General features: G+C 42.6%; 2 protein-coding genes across 2 annotated transcripts in view; one reads left to right on the top strand and one right to left on the bottom strand.

The window, feature by feature from the left end:
• gpm6ab (glycoprotein M6Ab) overlaps window positions 1–13,221 on the bottom strand; it is a 49,000-nt gene extending 35,779 nt beyond the window's left edge. Inside the window, exon 1 of the mRNA XM_048252489.1 lies at window positions 13,101–13,221. Coding sequence (XP_048108446.1) covers window positions 13,101–13,104 — 4 coding nt within the window. The 5' untranslated portion in view covers window positions 13,105–13,221. The remainder of the gene's footprint in view (window positions 1–13,100) is intronic.
• Window positions 13,222–14,718: 1,497 nt separating this feature from the next.
• wdr17 (WD repeat domain 17) overlaps window positions 14,719–16,886 on the top strand; it is a 29,691-nt gene continuing 27,523 nt past the window's right edge. Inside the window, exon 1 of the mRNA XM_048239007.1 lies at window positions 14,719–14,900. The gene's annotated coding sequence lies outside the window, so the exon portion shown is untranslated. The remainder of the gene's footprint in view (window positions 14,901–16,886) is intronic.

Below are 16,886 nucleotides of genomic sequence, written 5' to 3'. Positions count from 1 at the left end.
ACACAGGCAGGTCCAACAGGGTCGCGTGTGCATCTGAGAACCACGCCTCCCCGCCGTGCACAACGCCATGGGGCGAAGGAGAACCACAAACCCCCCATGGACGACTCCTGCTCGGGATGAGCAGCCAATGACAGGGTGCGTGGCGCTCAGAGGGGCAGTGAAGTGACAGAACTGGGCCTGCACATGTATTATAGAGAGGGCAGAGTACAACACACTCAACGCCTGAAGCCTCCCTCTATAGACCACCCGCCCAGGGAGGGCAGAGCTTCTTCTTCAGTCACTCAACTCGCTCGCTATATTCACACATACACACACACACACACACACACACACACCCACACACACACACACACACACACACACACACACACACACACACACACACACACACACACACACACACACACATAGCTAAATGCATTTGGGTTATGCAGAACATGTCTGACATGGCTAACATTTTTAAAACAGATATAGAAGGAAAACGATGGGAGATGGTATCGAGCAACGGCTGCTGGTGAGGAGCATGGCTTTGGGATGTGTTGTACAGTATGGATGAAGGGTTTGTGAGGAGCATGGCTTTGGGATGTGTTGTACAGTATGGATGAAGGGTTTGTGAGGAGCATGGCTTTGGGATGTGGTGTATGGCAGTGTTGTGCAAAATTCCAAAATTGAATTGAAACTGGCTCTTAAATTCCAATTCAATTCTTGAATTTCACTTGCATTTCAATAGAGGTAACAAACAGGAAGCAGAATTGCAATTCGAATTTTGCACAACCCTGGTGTATGAATGAAGGGTTTATGAGGAGCATGGCTTTGGGATGTGGTGTACAGTATGGATGAAGGGTTTATGAGGACCATGCCTTTGGGATGTGTTGTATGGATGAAGGGTTTATGAGGAGCATGGCTTTGGGATGCGGTGTATGGATGAAGGATTTGTGAGGAGCATGGATTTAGGTTTGTGGAAACTAGACTGGACTGGTTTCGTTCAGAGTCTGATTCAGGCTCATTACTGCCTTTCATTTCCTAGACAGAGTTGAATGGCCATGCACTCCCATGATGATCCAGATGCACTAATACTGTATGCACTGACAAAGACTTCCTATGGTCAGTTTGACTGTACAATGCTATTACAAAATACCACAAACACTATTTGACACGCAATCACCATAATCACTGAAACTGCCGCAAAATATGTTGATATTTTTTTAATTCTGTATTACCAGGCTAAAATTGGGATAAACAGATGAACTGACCTCCATCCAGCCTGTACATGCATAATACAGAGAACAGAATCGCACCATATGCATTGAGAAGTTCAGTAAATGTACAGCTATGATTTCCTCTCTGCACCATACAGAATGGCCTACTTTCAGGGTCTAGCATATGAGTGTATAGCTTCTAGATATTAATTAGTCTGGCTAGTGCTCAGCCCCTTCCAATAGTGCATGAAACAGCTTTATTTTTCATCACTGGAGTCATTGTCTTTACACACCTAAACCCTCCTAAATCCTACATCTTCCATTCTGAACAGATCAATTTTCAACCCTCTCACCGCAACACAGACACACAGTCATACATACACACACACACACACACACACACACACACACACACACACACACACACACACACACACACACACACACACACACACACACACACACACACACACACACATGCACACAGACTGAGCAAAACAATTACGGGCTAATCAGGATGAGTTGATGCGATGAGGCTCCATGAGAGCAGCCGTGAGTGAGGTGATGCTGGCGGTTATTTCAGCTCTGCTCTGGATGCGAGAGCAAGCTCCAGCTGAACACCATATCCACTATCGGCCACTCCGCACTATGCCGAGCCTCACTGCGCCATGCCGCGCCACGCTCCCTCACCACTGCACACAACAGTAATGATTAACATAAATCACAGCGTAACTCAATACAGTCGCCCCGCACCCCCTGCTACCCCACGGCCATTTTGCACCAGATGACTGTTGGAGCTGAAACATGTTGGCTTTTTGGAACTCATCCTCAATGTTTTGGTTCATGGTACTGTATATCAGGCTTTTTCAAGCAACAAGTTTCATGTGTATGTACAAATGTGTTGTAAATGTGATTGCACAATGTGTTACTTCTGATTAAGGCTGACCAAAAGGGAGGTTTAAACAAGGATACAAAGAGGTTTATTTGTCACATATAGAAATACTAACGTAAAGCATGTAGTGAAATGTTGTTTGGTCTTCAGCAAACAGAAGTCAGATGACCAGGCTGAGTCTCAATGTGACACGAGATGACAAACATCAGACAGAGCACATATATTTTTTTTCTTTTTAAAAAAATAAAATAAGGATGCATATGACTGTAAAAAAAAGATTGACAATGCACTTAACACCTAGGACTGTACCATTAGAAATTTGCCAGAATCATATTAGCGAGATGGATTATTTGTGATGACCACCGACAGCATTGGTCAGTGACACGTGACTTAGTTTTCCTCACTTTAACGCTGTGCATCTCCGGGGGGGAAAGCCAGAGCACCACTCTTAAAGTTAAAGTTACAGAAATGCACTTAAGCTGTGCAGGGCTATGTCATTAGATCCATGCTAACCCAATAAAGGACACTTATGAAGAATCAGTATTATTTGCATTGCGTACTTATTCACCATACATCCCTCTCATTGATGATAAGGACGTTAGAGTAAGAGGTAATATGGACTGCATGAGTGTGTGCTGTTTGTTTGACCAACACACCAAAGAGTGCCCATTTATTTTGGCAGTGGACTTTTTTTGCCATAACTTGGCTGACAGAGATCTGTTCATTCAGTGCCCAGTGGATGTCACTGCAGATAAATGATGTCAGCTGCCCTCGCAGGAAATGGAAACGCAAAGGCCGTTTCCCATGGCGACAGAACTCTAGCATAACAGCATCCATGCTGACAGTTCTAAAAGAAAAAATGAGCCTTGAATCTGATTTATGCTTCTATATCTGGAATGCAGCCTCTGTTTTTCAATGAGCCTCTGAACACACACACACACACACACACACACACAGACAGAAAGACAGACAGACAGACAGACAGACAGACAGACAGACAGACAGACAAACAAACAAAACACACACAGGCACTGACACACACACCAATACACACACACAGACACACACACAGACACACACACACACACACACACACACACACACACACGTACAGTATACATACATCACGTAAACATCCATACATACAAATACAGACACACACACACAAACACACACACACACAACACACACACACACACACATATGTACATACATACACACATACTGTAGACATACACATACAGTAAATCCATGCATACGGTACACACATACACACACAGAGACCTACATTCATTATATGTAGCAGGACCCATTTTTAAAGGGTATTTTGGACAATAAAGATAATATGGTAATTTTTTGCCAAGGCAACAATGCTTTAATTTAGATGACTTTTCATTTTCCGCATAGGGTTATATTGCAGTCAGAGGAAAATGCATAGTCACAGAGTAAAATCCAATTTTTCTTGAAAACTTATTTTATTTCATTACAAATATTTTAGAAATGAACTAAATTAGCCAGCCCTCTTCTTACACCCTTGCATAGTGAGAGGAGAGAAGGGTTATGCTCTAATACATATAGTTGTAAACCTAACATGACATGCCAACAAATTCAAAAATGGTGAAAAAACTGTATTTTGTAGACAATAAATCCTGTCTGATAATATAATTGGTAAACATTTACAATATCCTAAAAATCCAAAAATGTCTGTCAAAGTGTAGCCCACCTTGGAAAATCCTATTGTAATCCCAATCATTTGAATCAAAAGGTCTGTATTTGTACTGTTGCCATATGGACATAAATTTACAAAAAAACTCATTATATATAAATTTGTTTTTTGATCAAACAAGGTGGTGATGGTGTTTTCATTCTTTTTTTTCCCAAAGAAATTATAGCATACCCTGAATTCTGACCATCCACAGGTGGCCGGACAGGTGGTGGTGGTCACAGAGGTACCTCTCTGTAGAAATAGGAAGTACTAACAATATCCACATCATGTGACCTAACAATTATTTTTTTATACCAAAACTAAAATCCTATTTTTCACATATGAATAGTAAAATATAGGTTTTGTGTTACTGCCAATTAGAAACACTAAGATAAATGAATTGTTGCCATATGGCAACAACATGCAATAGAGGGTTTTTAATAACCCTCCACTTTGGACACTGTGGGTGCTGAATCTGTGCTTGAGCTACCTGAAGGAAGTGGATGATGTCTTTTCCCGTTTCAGTTGTGGACACTAATCTCAACCTTGGCTCACCACAGAGAGGTGAAAAGGCTCCCATACGCTGGGCCATAACTGTCTGGTACTGCCGATTAGTGGCATCGGTAGTGAGAGAGGCGCACAAATCGCTGTTGCCACATTAAGAAAGATTAGCATTCATGCTGTCCCATGTCTCTGTGCCCCGCTGGCTCCCCTCCTTCCCTTTGTGACTGCACAGAGGATGGAAAGCATTATCGGTTATGATGTTGTCACTAATTCCCAGTTTATCAGTTAATTCTTGTTTCATCTGTGCAGTGAACTCTGGTGTACAAGGCAGCTGTCAAGGATACAAGAGAAAAGTCCTATTAGGCACTGAAGAGGCTTGTCATAGAACTGTAACTCATATGACTATTTTTTTGTTTTGTTTCTGTCAGAAGATTCATTTTAGCCAGACAAGTAACAACAGCCTCTGGATATGTATAATGGTTCCTCTTTGTTTGGAATGTCGTGGGAGTGTAATGAGAGATAATTGTGCAGAAGACAAGCCCCACTGCAGCAGGGATCAAGATAAAAGTGTAGACACAGCCAAGGGCACATTCTCACTTCAGTCAATGCTTCAACAGTGGATGACTCACGTCCGTGCCAATAACAACCCTTGAGCCCCCACTAGTAGCGCATGGACATAAAAAAACAAGCCCTCAGTCCAGCTCCAAACAAGCACAAAGCCACCCATTTAAAAAAGCAATGTGCGTAAACTGTGGTGGGAAAACAACTAGAGTGGCATAATGGAATAGCTGGTGGCAGCATTGAGGACATGTTGGGTAATTAGCAGACTCATCGGTACTGTCCTCAAAGCAGAGCTAGACGGTTGTCATGGCATGGTCTTGGTGCCAGTGTGGGCTCAGAGGTGAACACTTCCTCTCCCTCACATCTAAGGTGATGAACTCAGTCGTGTGTGTGTGTCACTGGTAGGCAGCACTCTTATTAGAAAGTGACAAACTATTCAAGGCTTTGTTGTGTTATTTGTGTACGCACCAACTGGTCTAAGAACATTTCTACTTCAAACGGCAGGTTGCTCTGATGAACCCGCATTAAAGGCCTCTTCATGTCTGGTTCCACACTCCTGTGTGACGTGTGTGTGAGGGTCAGCTCAGCTGCAGATGCAAAAGGAAGGCAAAGGAGCCTGGGACACAGACAGAAGCATCTAGTGTTCATCTCCACTGTCTCCTCCTTTTTCTTCTGTCCTCATCTTGGCTGTGCTATTTTTCCCAGTCTGTCAGCAAGCATTGCCGAGCCCAAGGATTCCCTTGATGTTTAAAATAGCTCTCAGAAAACAGGATTAAATATTCATTCACTCTTCCTCATTCCCCTCCACATTTCCAGTGTCCCTTCCTCTATTCACTCTCCCAATGTTTGGGGGATCCTAGATAACTTAGGGAAATGCTACGCCTGTGGATCTCATCTCCTCTATTAGAGGGCCAGAGTGCTGGTGCACTCTTAAAACGAATGTGTTGTCCCTATCTGGACACAGAGATGTGTTAAAAAAAACAACACAAGTTGTGTTGTTTTTAACACATTTGTTTTAATAAGAGTGTGGTTAACATATATACACACTCACTAAAATATACACACTCAAGACTCAGGCAAGCACACATGCACATAATTAATTTCCAGCTGTATATATAATATCCAGTAATATATATATATATATATATATATATATATATATATATATATATATATATATATATATATATATATAATGTATCACCCGATGCTTTGACCATGCACACAATATACACAACGTATAGCATATCACCCCAGCATATATAGTAACAAGGTAATATATGATAATGTAATAACTCCAGACTGGATGAGGTCTGCTTTTATATTCATCCCATAAATCTATAAGTCATTCCTATCCCCTGCAGGTTAATGAAAACCCATAGAACACAAGCCCTGACCCCCAAGATAAGGTCAACCCTTTAACCTCAGTCCTGGCTGGATTAAACCACACAGCACTCTATCTGGATCCTCCTTCTGCATGTTTCTCTGCTTACATCTTAAATCATTGGTCTGTACTATTCAGTGTCACACATGGCCTAAGTGTGTGTGTGTGTGTGTGTGTGTGTGTGTGTGTGTGTGTGTGTGTGTGTGTGTGTGTGTGTGTGTGTGTGTGTGTGTGTGTATGTGTGTGTGTGTGTGTGTGTGTGTCTGTATGTGTGTGTGTCTATATGTGTGTATGTGTGTGTGTGTGTGTGTGTGTGTGTGTGTGTGTGTGTGTGTGTGTGTGTGTGTGTGTGTGTGTGTGTGTGTGTGTGTGTGTGTGTATGTGTGTCTGTGTATGTGTATGTGTATGTGTGTGTATGTGAGTGTGTGTGGGTGTGTGTGTGTGTGTATGTGAGTGTATGTGTGTGTGTGTGTGTGTGTGTGTGTGTGTGTGTGTGTGTGTGTGTGTGTGTGTGTGCGTATTAAGTCTGGTGAACTACTTCAATGCAGCTCTCCTGCAGACTAACATTTGTGTTTGTGTGCAGCGCAGGCTGCGATGACGGCATGCTCAGAGACACAGCTGTGGTATTATTTTAGGAGCGGCTGGCTCACAGGAACAGGCTCCAGCACTGGCTTTCTGGATCTGCGGAGGCACGTGACCACACCTTCATCACCCTCCCACCGTCCTCCTCCTCCTCTCTGCTCTCCCTTCAAATGAGCTCCAGAGGGGATGCGCTTCACTGCAAACGCATCATTACATGAAAGCGATGAGCCCTGCGATGGAAACTGCTGCACTGCTTCAGGTCAGGTGTGTTCACACCATTTCAGAGTCTAGGGCTGCTGCGCTGTACTGTGCTGTATTGTGCATCACATTAGAAGATGTGAGAGGGACCGCAGAGATAAAGTAAACAAATAATCTGTTCCCAAAGCTCTCTCTCTCTCTCTCTCTCTCTCTCTCTCTCTTTGTGTCAGGCAGCACTGACTCAGATTTGTATGTGGGCATTCAAGAGATGCTAACATGATCAGAATGCACACAAATAGTTAAGCAAGGAACTGTCATGGCAACAAACTATTAAGAAAATAATAAAAGATGCATACAACGTCATGAACAAAGACTCTATAATAACCAAGAGAGAAAGAAACAGAGAGAGAAGAGAGAGAGAGAGAGAAACAGGTGAAGGCAGAAAGAAAAAACAAGAAAATTGTGTGACAAAAGGTACGTATATGAAAGAACACATTGTCTGTTGTGACTTTTAAAACCTTGCTGATATCGATGTGCTCACGCCCCCGTAGAGGTTTATGCACATATGAAACTGTAATGACCTCTAAATTTGGACCACGCAATAAAAAATGAACACAATCACATTGCTATTTATGACAAATGTATTATTCTACCCATGCTTACACAGGTGACCTTGAGAGCTATTATACAGAACAAAGCTATGAGTATGTACATGTATATCATAGACAGAAAGAGAGAATGAGAAAGAGAGAGAAAGAGAGCAAGCGAGAGAGAAAGGGATAGAGAAAGGTGGCTGATTATCTGAAGGCAGGAAAATCCTCAGTGCCCTGCCACCCTCAGGGAGAAAAATCTACTGTGGTCACTATGAGGAGAGAGAGAGAGAGAGAGAGAGAGAGAGAGGGGTGGTAAGGAGTTGCTCAGGAGTTGAGGAGTTAGCTCTGGCTCACTACTTGCTCCCACTTCAGTATTAGCTTGTATCCATGGCAACAAACTCCCATAGACTGTAGTGGTTAAGGTGCTAGTAATGGTGCTAGTGTTCGTGTGTGTGTGTGTGTGTGTGTGTGTGTGTGTGTGTGTGTGTGTGTGTGTTCATGCGTGAGTGCATGCGTGTGTCTGTGTGTGGATGTTGTGATAACTCGGCCCAAGCAACATATTTTTTTTCTTCCCACCCCTAAGCCCTAAAGCCCTCATTCATGATAGTCATGCAATTATTACCATAACACACCTGTATTCCTACATGCTACATTGTGGATCTGCACTGATTATTGTCTGTTACTACTAAACACAAGGCTGAATTCCGGCTCAATACACTCTCCAATACTACTGTAATACTACCCACATTAGCAGAGAAGACACCCTTGGTGAGATGAGTGGATGTGAGGGCTCCCGGGGATGGGACAGGAGGCTAGGAGAGGAGGTCAGCCGTCTGATGGGATCAGACTATCCACTCTAAGCTCTGTCCTCACCTCAGACGGGAACTGTTGCCACAGAGCTGATGCAAGAAACAGAAAGTGTGTTCTGATGGTTAAACCTCATTGAATCAACCATGATGTGCATAAACCCATGGCGGCAGGACACCAGTGTTGTGCATTCCATGCTTGACCAGTCCCGAGCACAACCACACAGATGGACAAGGGGACATACTGCATACAAACACACACATGGAAACACAAGGTATTTAGGATATCAATTACTAAACTAACAGCAATTTAAAATATCATTGTATATTGTCAACCATAATGCTTTTTTTTTTTCTACCAGCCTATGTATTATTCATGATTCAGATTGAAAGCAGATATCAGATTTGGACAATCTCCTTTGTTTGGTTTATCCTTTCAGGATATGCTAACCTCCCACCCTACATCCTTACTTTCAACTTCAAACCTTTGGGGAATTATCTTCTGTGAAGGTCAAGTCAGCACTTAGACAGGCATTCTTCTCTTTCCTACCAGACCATGGTCTTTGTGTAATATTAAAAAATTAAATGTGAGGAACATGAATCTAATAGGGTAATGCATCATTATTAGACACACACACACACACATACACACACACACACACACACATACAGAGAGAGAGAGAGAGAGAGAGAGCGTCCAGTCTTCAATCAAAAACACCAACACAGACCTCAACCTGCAACCACCCCAGCTGTCCAAATGTGTTATTTCTACACTTACCATTGTACTGTAAGATGTGTGGGTCACAGGTTGCCTTACACACAGACAGAGAATTCCACAGGGGATTTAGGCCCTCACACAGAGCCTAAGAAGCAGCACTGGTCCTCTGGCAGAGTCAAACAGCCTTCTTTAATTGGGCCCGACAAAGATCGCAAGCAACAGCAATCCGGCGGCATAGCGAAGCATTGTTCAGTCTTGTGAAAGAACGCTCAGGTCAGAGAGAGTGCTTTGGACTTTGCTACTGCAGTGCTATGCAATGAAATGGCCCATTGTGTTCCTGGTCTCTCACACAAGCAGCCATGCAAACTGTGGCTATTCTTTAACAGAAAGAGAGGGCTTGTTAAGGAAATCATTCTGAGAGAAGTTTGTTAAATGCCCAGTATGCAAAGATGATGGTTCAAGGGATGGGAACAAGTGAGCTGAGCTAATATCTGTTCTCTAAGAATCTCTAAATGAGTATCCAAAAGAAAACTTTTAAAAAAAAAAAAGTTAAAAGCCCGATAAGCACAAGCAAAAAAATAGTGTGACAGCCCTCCCAAACAGAGGTCTCTTAGGGCAGTTCTCGGTTGGTTGACCAACAAATAGCCATTCAATTCACAATACCAAGAATACAGTAGACATCCACTTGTGCCCTATATGTGCTTCATCCATGCTTTTAGCAAACAATAAAACTCCATGACTCCATCTCTACTCTGAATGAGTAAGCCTTGAGCAAAAAGATGAGTGCTGCTCTTACAAGACTCTGATTGGATATAGTCAAGACATTGGGAAAGTCTGAAATGTACTGGATACAGCTCGATCAGCTTCCATAAGCCAGAATGTTTTCTTTTATTCAACAATCCTCTGTCAACAATGATAAATTCCCTAAATTGAAATAATTATAAATATAAATATGATTCAAAAATGTTTAATGGTAGTCTATCGATTCAAGTGGGATTTAACAAAGAATATGTGAATGTATGATAATTCATAAACTCTAACTACCTGACCTGGTCTACAGTATGAGCTTGGGAACCTCTGGATGGAGACAGTTGTGTCTGTGGGCCATGACTGAAACGGTGAGATAGACACTAAAATTCTCTCCCCATTTGGATCCAGTATTTTGAATGCCCTTGTGAGTGTAGTGAAGTTTAAACAAAACGCGGATAACAGACTTCCACAACCTCAGCTCATCGCCACTCCCTGGCTGCTCATTTTAGACCAAAAGAGGCAGGAAAGTACAGTATTAACATGGAACAATAAGAATATGAATGTAGAAATTATTGTATTGTAAATTATTAGATGTAAAAAGGAGAAACACAGACTACTGAGGGTGGCTCCAGTCTAACGGTAATGCAGTACAAATATGTATATTCTTTTTAGAAGGCTGTTTATTATTGCTTTGGAAATCTAACACTGCAGAGGCCCACAGGAAGATGAAAGAGGGAAAACACTCAGGCTGCCAACACAGTCTTTTCCCGAGCTCGCCATTGTCTGTTATTGACATTTCTACTGTCATTCTATACGGGAAAAAGCACAGTAACGCCAACGTCTCCTCCCTCTCATGGCTCCCTCTGGATAACACTGGGTGGAAACAATGGGTCTGCTTGGCTTCTGGTCCCACATAGGCAGTGATTGCTATTCCATACACCTTATCTGCCAAGAGTGTTCATATTTCAAACTTTACCCATGGCTTTTTCACCGATCGCTGGCAGGCAACCTGAGTGCAGCGTTGTGCCCGGTGACAGAAGATCCATGCCTTGTTTGTGAGAGCCTCCGGCAGGCAGGCAGGCAGGGCAGGCTAGTGAGGGAGGGAGGGAGAAGTCAAAAGATGCTCTCTGAGCCAGTCTGTCACATTTGACTCAGACCTCGTTCATGTCACCTTTGCAGTCAGTCACAGGGAGCCATTTTTTTTCACTCTGCATCATCCACAGATTATTGTGCCAGTATGGGTGCTGATGAACAGCTGCATCATGCGAATGCCCAACGTTAGATTAATTACCAGATGGACCGGGAAAGAAGTTAAGTTGGCATTGCATTTCCATCTGTCTCTAGCTCTCTTGGTTGTGCTTGTTCAGCATGGCGCATAAAGCGAGGCAGATGCATGGGCCTGTGCGCCTAACCGTCCGTTGAGTCAGAGCTGAGGCACGGCCAAACTTGCAGCAAGTGCAGTGCATGACCAGGGTGCACAGAAAGTGGCGAAATTTCAAACAAAAAACAGTGCAACGCTTGTTGCCATTATCAAAGACCCCCACACAAGAGCGGAATGTTCGGGGGAGGCTGAATAAAGTGGTACATAATGTTGCTATTTAGCCCTCATGTGACTGTTAGAATACATCAAAAGCTCAGGGAAAACAGAACGAGAGTGAAACTTGAATGAATGGCCATTTCAATAGTATCTGTTCCCTGATCAGAAGAAAGCTCCCATTTTTACAACAGAAAAAAAAAAAGAAATTGTAATCAGTTACGACACAATAGGCTACCCAGCTCATGATCCAACACAGGGAATGAGTCGCCCCTGTTACAATGTCGTGTGAATACGTTTATTATATTCACCACAGTCGTAGTGTGTGAAGGAAGTGAATCTGAAATTCAGAGGAATAGAGGGAATATCTCTGCACTGCTTATGCATACAGTCTATGCTTGGCTGCCGATGCTGCTAGGGGGCTCATTGTTTTTACTGAGGCAGATCTCTAGTCAGCACCTGGTCACATAAGCCAGAAACTTCAAAAGGCCCAAGAGTATAGGGAACAATGCAAACTCTGAGAGAATGCTTTCCTGTAGCTCAGAGGCAGATGAGGTGGTTTCCTGCCATTCATCCAGTGTTTCCATGGCAGCCAACGCTCTTTTCCTCCAACCTGTTTATTCTAGCTACCCAGACCCAAAGAGAACTAAAGAAAATGTGTGCACTGTGATTATTGGCAAGGGACAGGTCGAAGTGGCACATCTTCTCACCTTACAGACGTGTGCCACAAAAGAGATATGAGCTTTAATGCTCCATTTGGGAGCTTTTCATCAGGCCTCTAGCTTGAGCTGTTATTTAAGTGTCTTGAATATAATAGGCTGACTTTAAAAAAAAATATGCTGGGAGGTTTAAGGGTGGTCGAAAAACCACCACTCCTTGAGAAAGACTGTTTCATGAGTCGAGAAACAAGTAAATGCAACATTGGTGGTATTCACTATTGGTTAACAATTATTTAAAAGTGAAAATAAAACACTTCGCAAAAACAAGCAGATGAGTAACCAACTAGAACAAGTTTTTAGAACATTTAATTGAACAGAGGGACAAGGGGGTCTGCTGAAAGTGTTGAGTCCTGTACACCCATAGTGCACCACCAGCACAATCCATATAGCCTGTTCTATTTTCTACATAAACGCAGAATAAAACCATGAATAGCCATGAAACAGGTTGCAAACTGTAGCATGACAATGGACATCCTTCAGTCAGTTACTGCATGTGTATTTGGAGACACCATTAACTCTCTTTTCAGAACAACTACATTTTCTCTCTCTTTCTCTCCATCTCCTTTACAATCTGTCAAGAAAGCTATAGTAACTTAACTTAAATCCTGCATACCAAGCTGTCATTCTTTTCACCTGACATATCATAACCAAAAGGGTCCATGATGTTTTACTGAAATACTCAGCATCACCATCCCATGGTAAAACTGCTTGTCCAAAGTTCAGCAATAGCAGTCTCTTTTACTTCCCATGACAAAAGTTTATAACCACTTTCTCATCTCAGTGGTATCACTGCAGAAACGCAAAGTAGTCTATTTATCTGGACCAGGACGAGGAGCAACATGTGTAAAGCGCGATTCTGATTTTTAAGTTCCAGAGGTTTGTGCACTATGCCATGATGATGATGATAAATCGTTTCGCAGTAAAATGAGAATAAACAACAAGAAGTGTCACCTACCCATCTGAAATTCCTCGTCGGTGCGGTTTAGTTCTCGGTTGTAGAGTGAAGTCTACACTTTAAACATCCACAGGGAAGCAAAGTGGGTCGCGACCGGCATTCAGTGGGATAAGGCGACGTCACTGAGACAGGAGTGCGAGTCGGGGTGTAGGCTAGAATACTTCAGGTTGGAGAAGTACGAGGCTGGCAGAAAGAATGAATGGGGATTCTGCACTGCTGAATTAAATTGGCTTTAAGTCATCATAACAAATCCAGTTGCAGTTGCCTTCTTTAAATTTGCTTAGTGTTTTTGGCTGCCTATAGACCTACTGTAAGTCGTGAAAGTAGCCAAGCAAGTCTTTAAATGTGCGTGCAGCGTGCTCATGCATGGAAGACATTCAGTGATTTCACCTGCGCGCTAGTCTGATAATTTGGAGAGCCAAACTGATAAAATTGATGGAGGTCTCTTAAAATTAGCCGGATAGCAGATAGGCCCTAACTCATGCATTTAGATATATGTTGACACACTTTAGGCTATTAACGACGTGGGTGGGCCATATTCCTCGAGACTTAATGACAGGTTCAAAGGGCAGTCACACGGCAAAAAAAAAAATCTTAATCCATCCATCATTTTTTCAGTCTAGTTGGCTCTCGAATGCATAGAGGGCAGAGCTCCCCATGGCAACCAAGAGACACCGTTGTTGCATTAACAGGTAGACTAGACTACTCGTCCACCTCGTGCATGTCACAAGCAGCACACTTGCTGTTTCTGTGTGTTTACAGTAGCATTAATTAACTTTGTCAATACACCAATTTTGTCTTTTTATTTTTCGTACTCACTGAAATTATAATTGACTAGAATTAAATAGTTGACTGTGACCTGCTAATTTACCCTACATTGTGTGAACTGGGAGCAGATTTACACTCGAGAGATTTTCTGTAATGTGCTCTTTATGCTATGTGATAGAAAAACGGATGCATCCACTTTGATGTGTGCAGTCCATGCTACCTAGGATACTCGTTTTCTAACTGCTTTTCTGTTGCTGAACACACCCTTTTTATCCCTGTACTCGGAATCTGACGGAATCATTGAAAGGATTAGGCGCGCCGCCCTGTGGTAAATGTCGGAAGTAACCACTAACCATACTTGCACTTAGCATGGACTGCATAGGTTACTGAAATGGCTACTGATATTTCTTGCAATAGAATGAAACAGCTCGAAACTGCCGACTCTGGCACTATATTTCATATGACATTGTTCGAGAGGATGGTTACTAAAAGCGTTACTATAGTGTAACTAAAAATCCGATGTGTGATCTCGTAATCGGGGGTAGCACATAACATAAACAGAAACGTCCATGGAATGGAATGTTCATGGAAAATCCACTCCCCATATCCCCAAAAGACTATAGCCTAATCTGAAATGCAGGATTGATATGTAAGTAGGCTATTGTCAATGTTTTGAAATGAAGGCACTTAAGTTCACTTGCCTCGCCAGTAGCAAAGCAATTGAGCGATTGAGTAACACTACAAACTAGCCTACAAACACACGTATCCATGGTGCCAAGCACCACCTAGCTTTTCAGTCGGTAGGGATTTGGTCAATGATTGGCATAGGCAGCCTTTAAATACACGGGTGGGTACCTGCGATTGACATGGTCGAGAGCCAATCATTTAGCTAAATGCAGTTATATGTTCTTGAATTAACCAATCATATAAGTAATCCGGAAGGAGCTACTACAAACTACATGAGCCAAGTGTTTCTGACCAGCAATACACCTGATTTCAGCACCACACCGCTGTCCACCAACAGATTCAACGGTAAGCGTTTCCATGTTTTTTACGCACCAGTATTTGTCATTTCCGTTCATTAAAAGCGTATATCGAAATGTCTACATGTTGCTTAGCCTAATCGAATGTAAGAACAATGTACTGTGATTTACGTCTCACACTACCGATTAGCCTAAAGGCTTCTAGGCTGGGTATTCAACATGTAGGCTACTCATGAGATTACATTACATTACATTACATTACATTTGGCTGACGCTTTTTAACCAAAGCGACTAACAACATGGTAAACAGTAAGTTTTAGAAAATTCTCACAATTTTAGGACAGTTTAAAGAACTGAGCAGTAAGAACATGAGATTTAAACAATAAGACTGAACCATTTATCCTGTGATATCCTGCATGGTGACACACATGTTAGACGTCACACGGCACATCAAAGTCAAAGTCTGCTTTATTGTCAATTTCTTCACATGTCAAGACATACAAAGAGATCGAAATTACGTTTCCCACTATCCCACGGTGGAGACAAGACCTATTTTACCAATTAGGTCCACAGACAAACATAATATTCAAGTAAACAATATAAAAAATAAATAAGAAGGCACATACAATGGAAATAAGAGCAGCAAAAGGTTGAAATTGTGCAATTGTGCATACAGTAGACAGAGTCAATATAATAGTGCAAAAGTCAGGCCAATAAATGACTGAGGTAGTTCTGTTTGAAGTATGCAAGTGGCATAGTGGTGCAAGTTATGTAAGAGCAGCAGAAGTGTGTTCAAAAGTGTTTTCAGGACAACAGGACAACAACAACAAGTTGCAAATTGTGCAAGTGTACAAGTGGAGTAGTGCAAGGCAGCCATTGTGGGTTCAAAGTCCAGGATGTTATGTAGCTGAGGGTGGAGGGGGGAGAGGGGGGAGAGAGTTCAGCATCCTAACAGCCTGGTGTATGAAGCTGTTGGTGAGTCTAGAGGTGCGGGAGCGCAGGCTTCTGTACCTCTTCCCAGAGGGCAGTAGATCAAGAATTGTGAGCGGGGTGACTTGCATCACTCACAATTGTGGTCGCCTTGCGGGTGAGGTGGGAGGTGTAAATGTCCTTCAGGGAGGGGAGTGAAGCACCAATAATCCTTCCAGCTGTGCGCTGCAGGGCGTTCCTGTTGTATTCAGTGCAGCTTCCGCCCCACATGATGAAGCCTACAACTTCTGACACAATGCGTAATAGCTGTTGTATTAGGAAGCACATGCAGCCTATGTTATATAGCCTGCTAGATCAGCTCGTTTAATTGTTTTTTTTTTTTTTCATGTGAGGCATCATGAACAGCATGTATGACCAGTCACATGATCAATGCATTTGGCAGCAGTCCTTGAAATTCTGTTACAGACTGGAATGGTTTCTATTACATGTCTGAGAGCATCACATAGGCTACAGATAGCGTGACTTCAGGAGGTAGAGTGCCCTGGAGACAGTTCATTCTAGAGTCACCACCAGCCTAACGTCCATTAACATTTCCACTGTTACCATGCGTAGCCTTTGTAATTAGAGCCGATGAGATCCCTGGAGACAGGGAGTACAGTGTTAGATGTTGTCAGTGCCACAAGAGGCAAAGCCTCTTCCCTCAACAGACCAAAAACTGTGAACAGTTTGAGTTTTATGGGAAACCATGACATATTATAATGAAGGTGATATTCATGTCAGTTTCGAGTCAGTTTAAGGTCTAGTCTTCAGGCAGTAGTCATTTCTCTACAGGATACAAGGATAGGATACAAGGAAGTTTATTGTCACATGCATATAGTTACTGGAAGTAAGAAATGCAGTGAAATTATGTCTGGTGTCAGCCTATTTGTGCATTAATGGGGGTAAAAAGTGCAGTAGAAGAGGGGTTTAGTAGATTAAGTGGCAAGGGCTGCATAAAAGGTGGGGGAGGATTGGGATTGGGTGGGGGGCACCAACAAGGATCACCCAAAAGCAACAGAGGCAAGGAAAAACTCCCTTACCAAGGAATAAACCTTGGGCAGATCCA

This window comes from Alosa alosa, chromosome 1, assembly GCF_017589495.1.
Source record: "Alosa alosa isolate M-15738 ecotype Scorff River chromosome 1, AALO_Geno_1.1, whole genome shotgun sequence".
NCBI classification, from domain to species: domain Eukaryota; kingdom Metazoa; phylum Chordata; class Actinopteri; order Clupeiformes; family Clupeidae; genus Alosa; species Alosa alosa.
The sequence above is the reverse complement of the archived record's forward strand: the minus strand, read 5'-3'. Positions and strand labels throughout refer to the sequence as shown.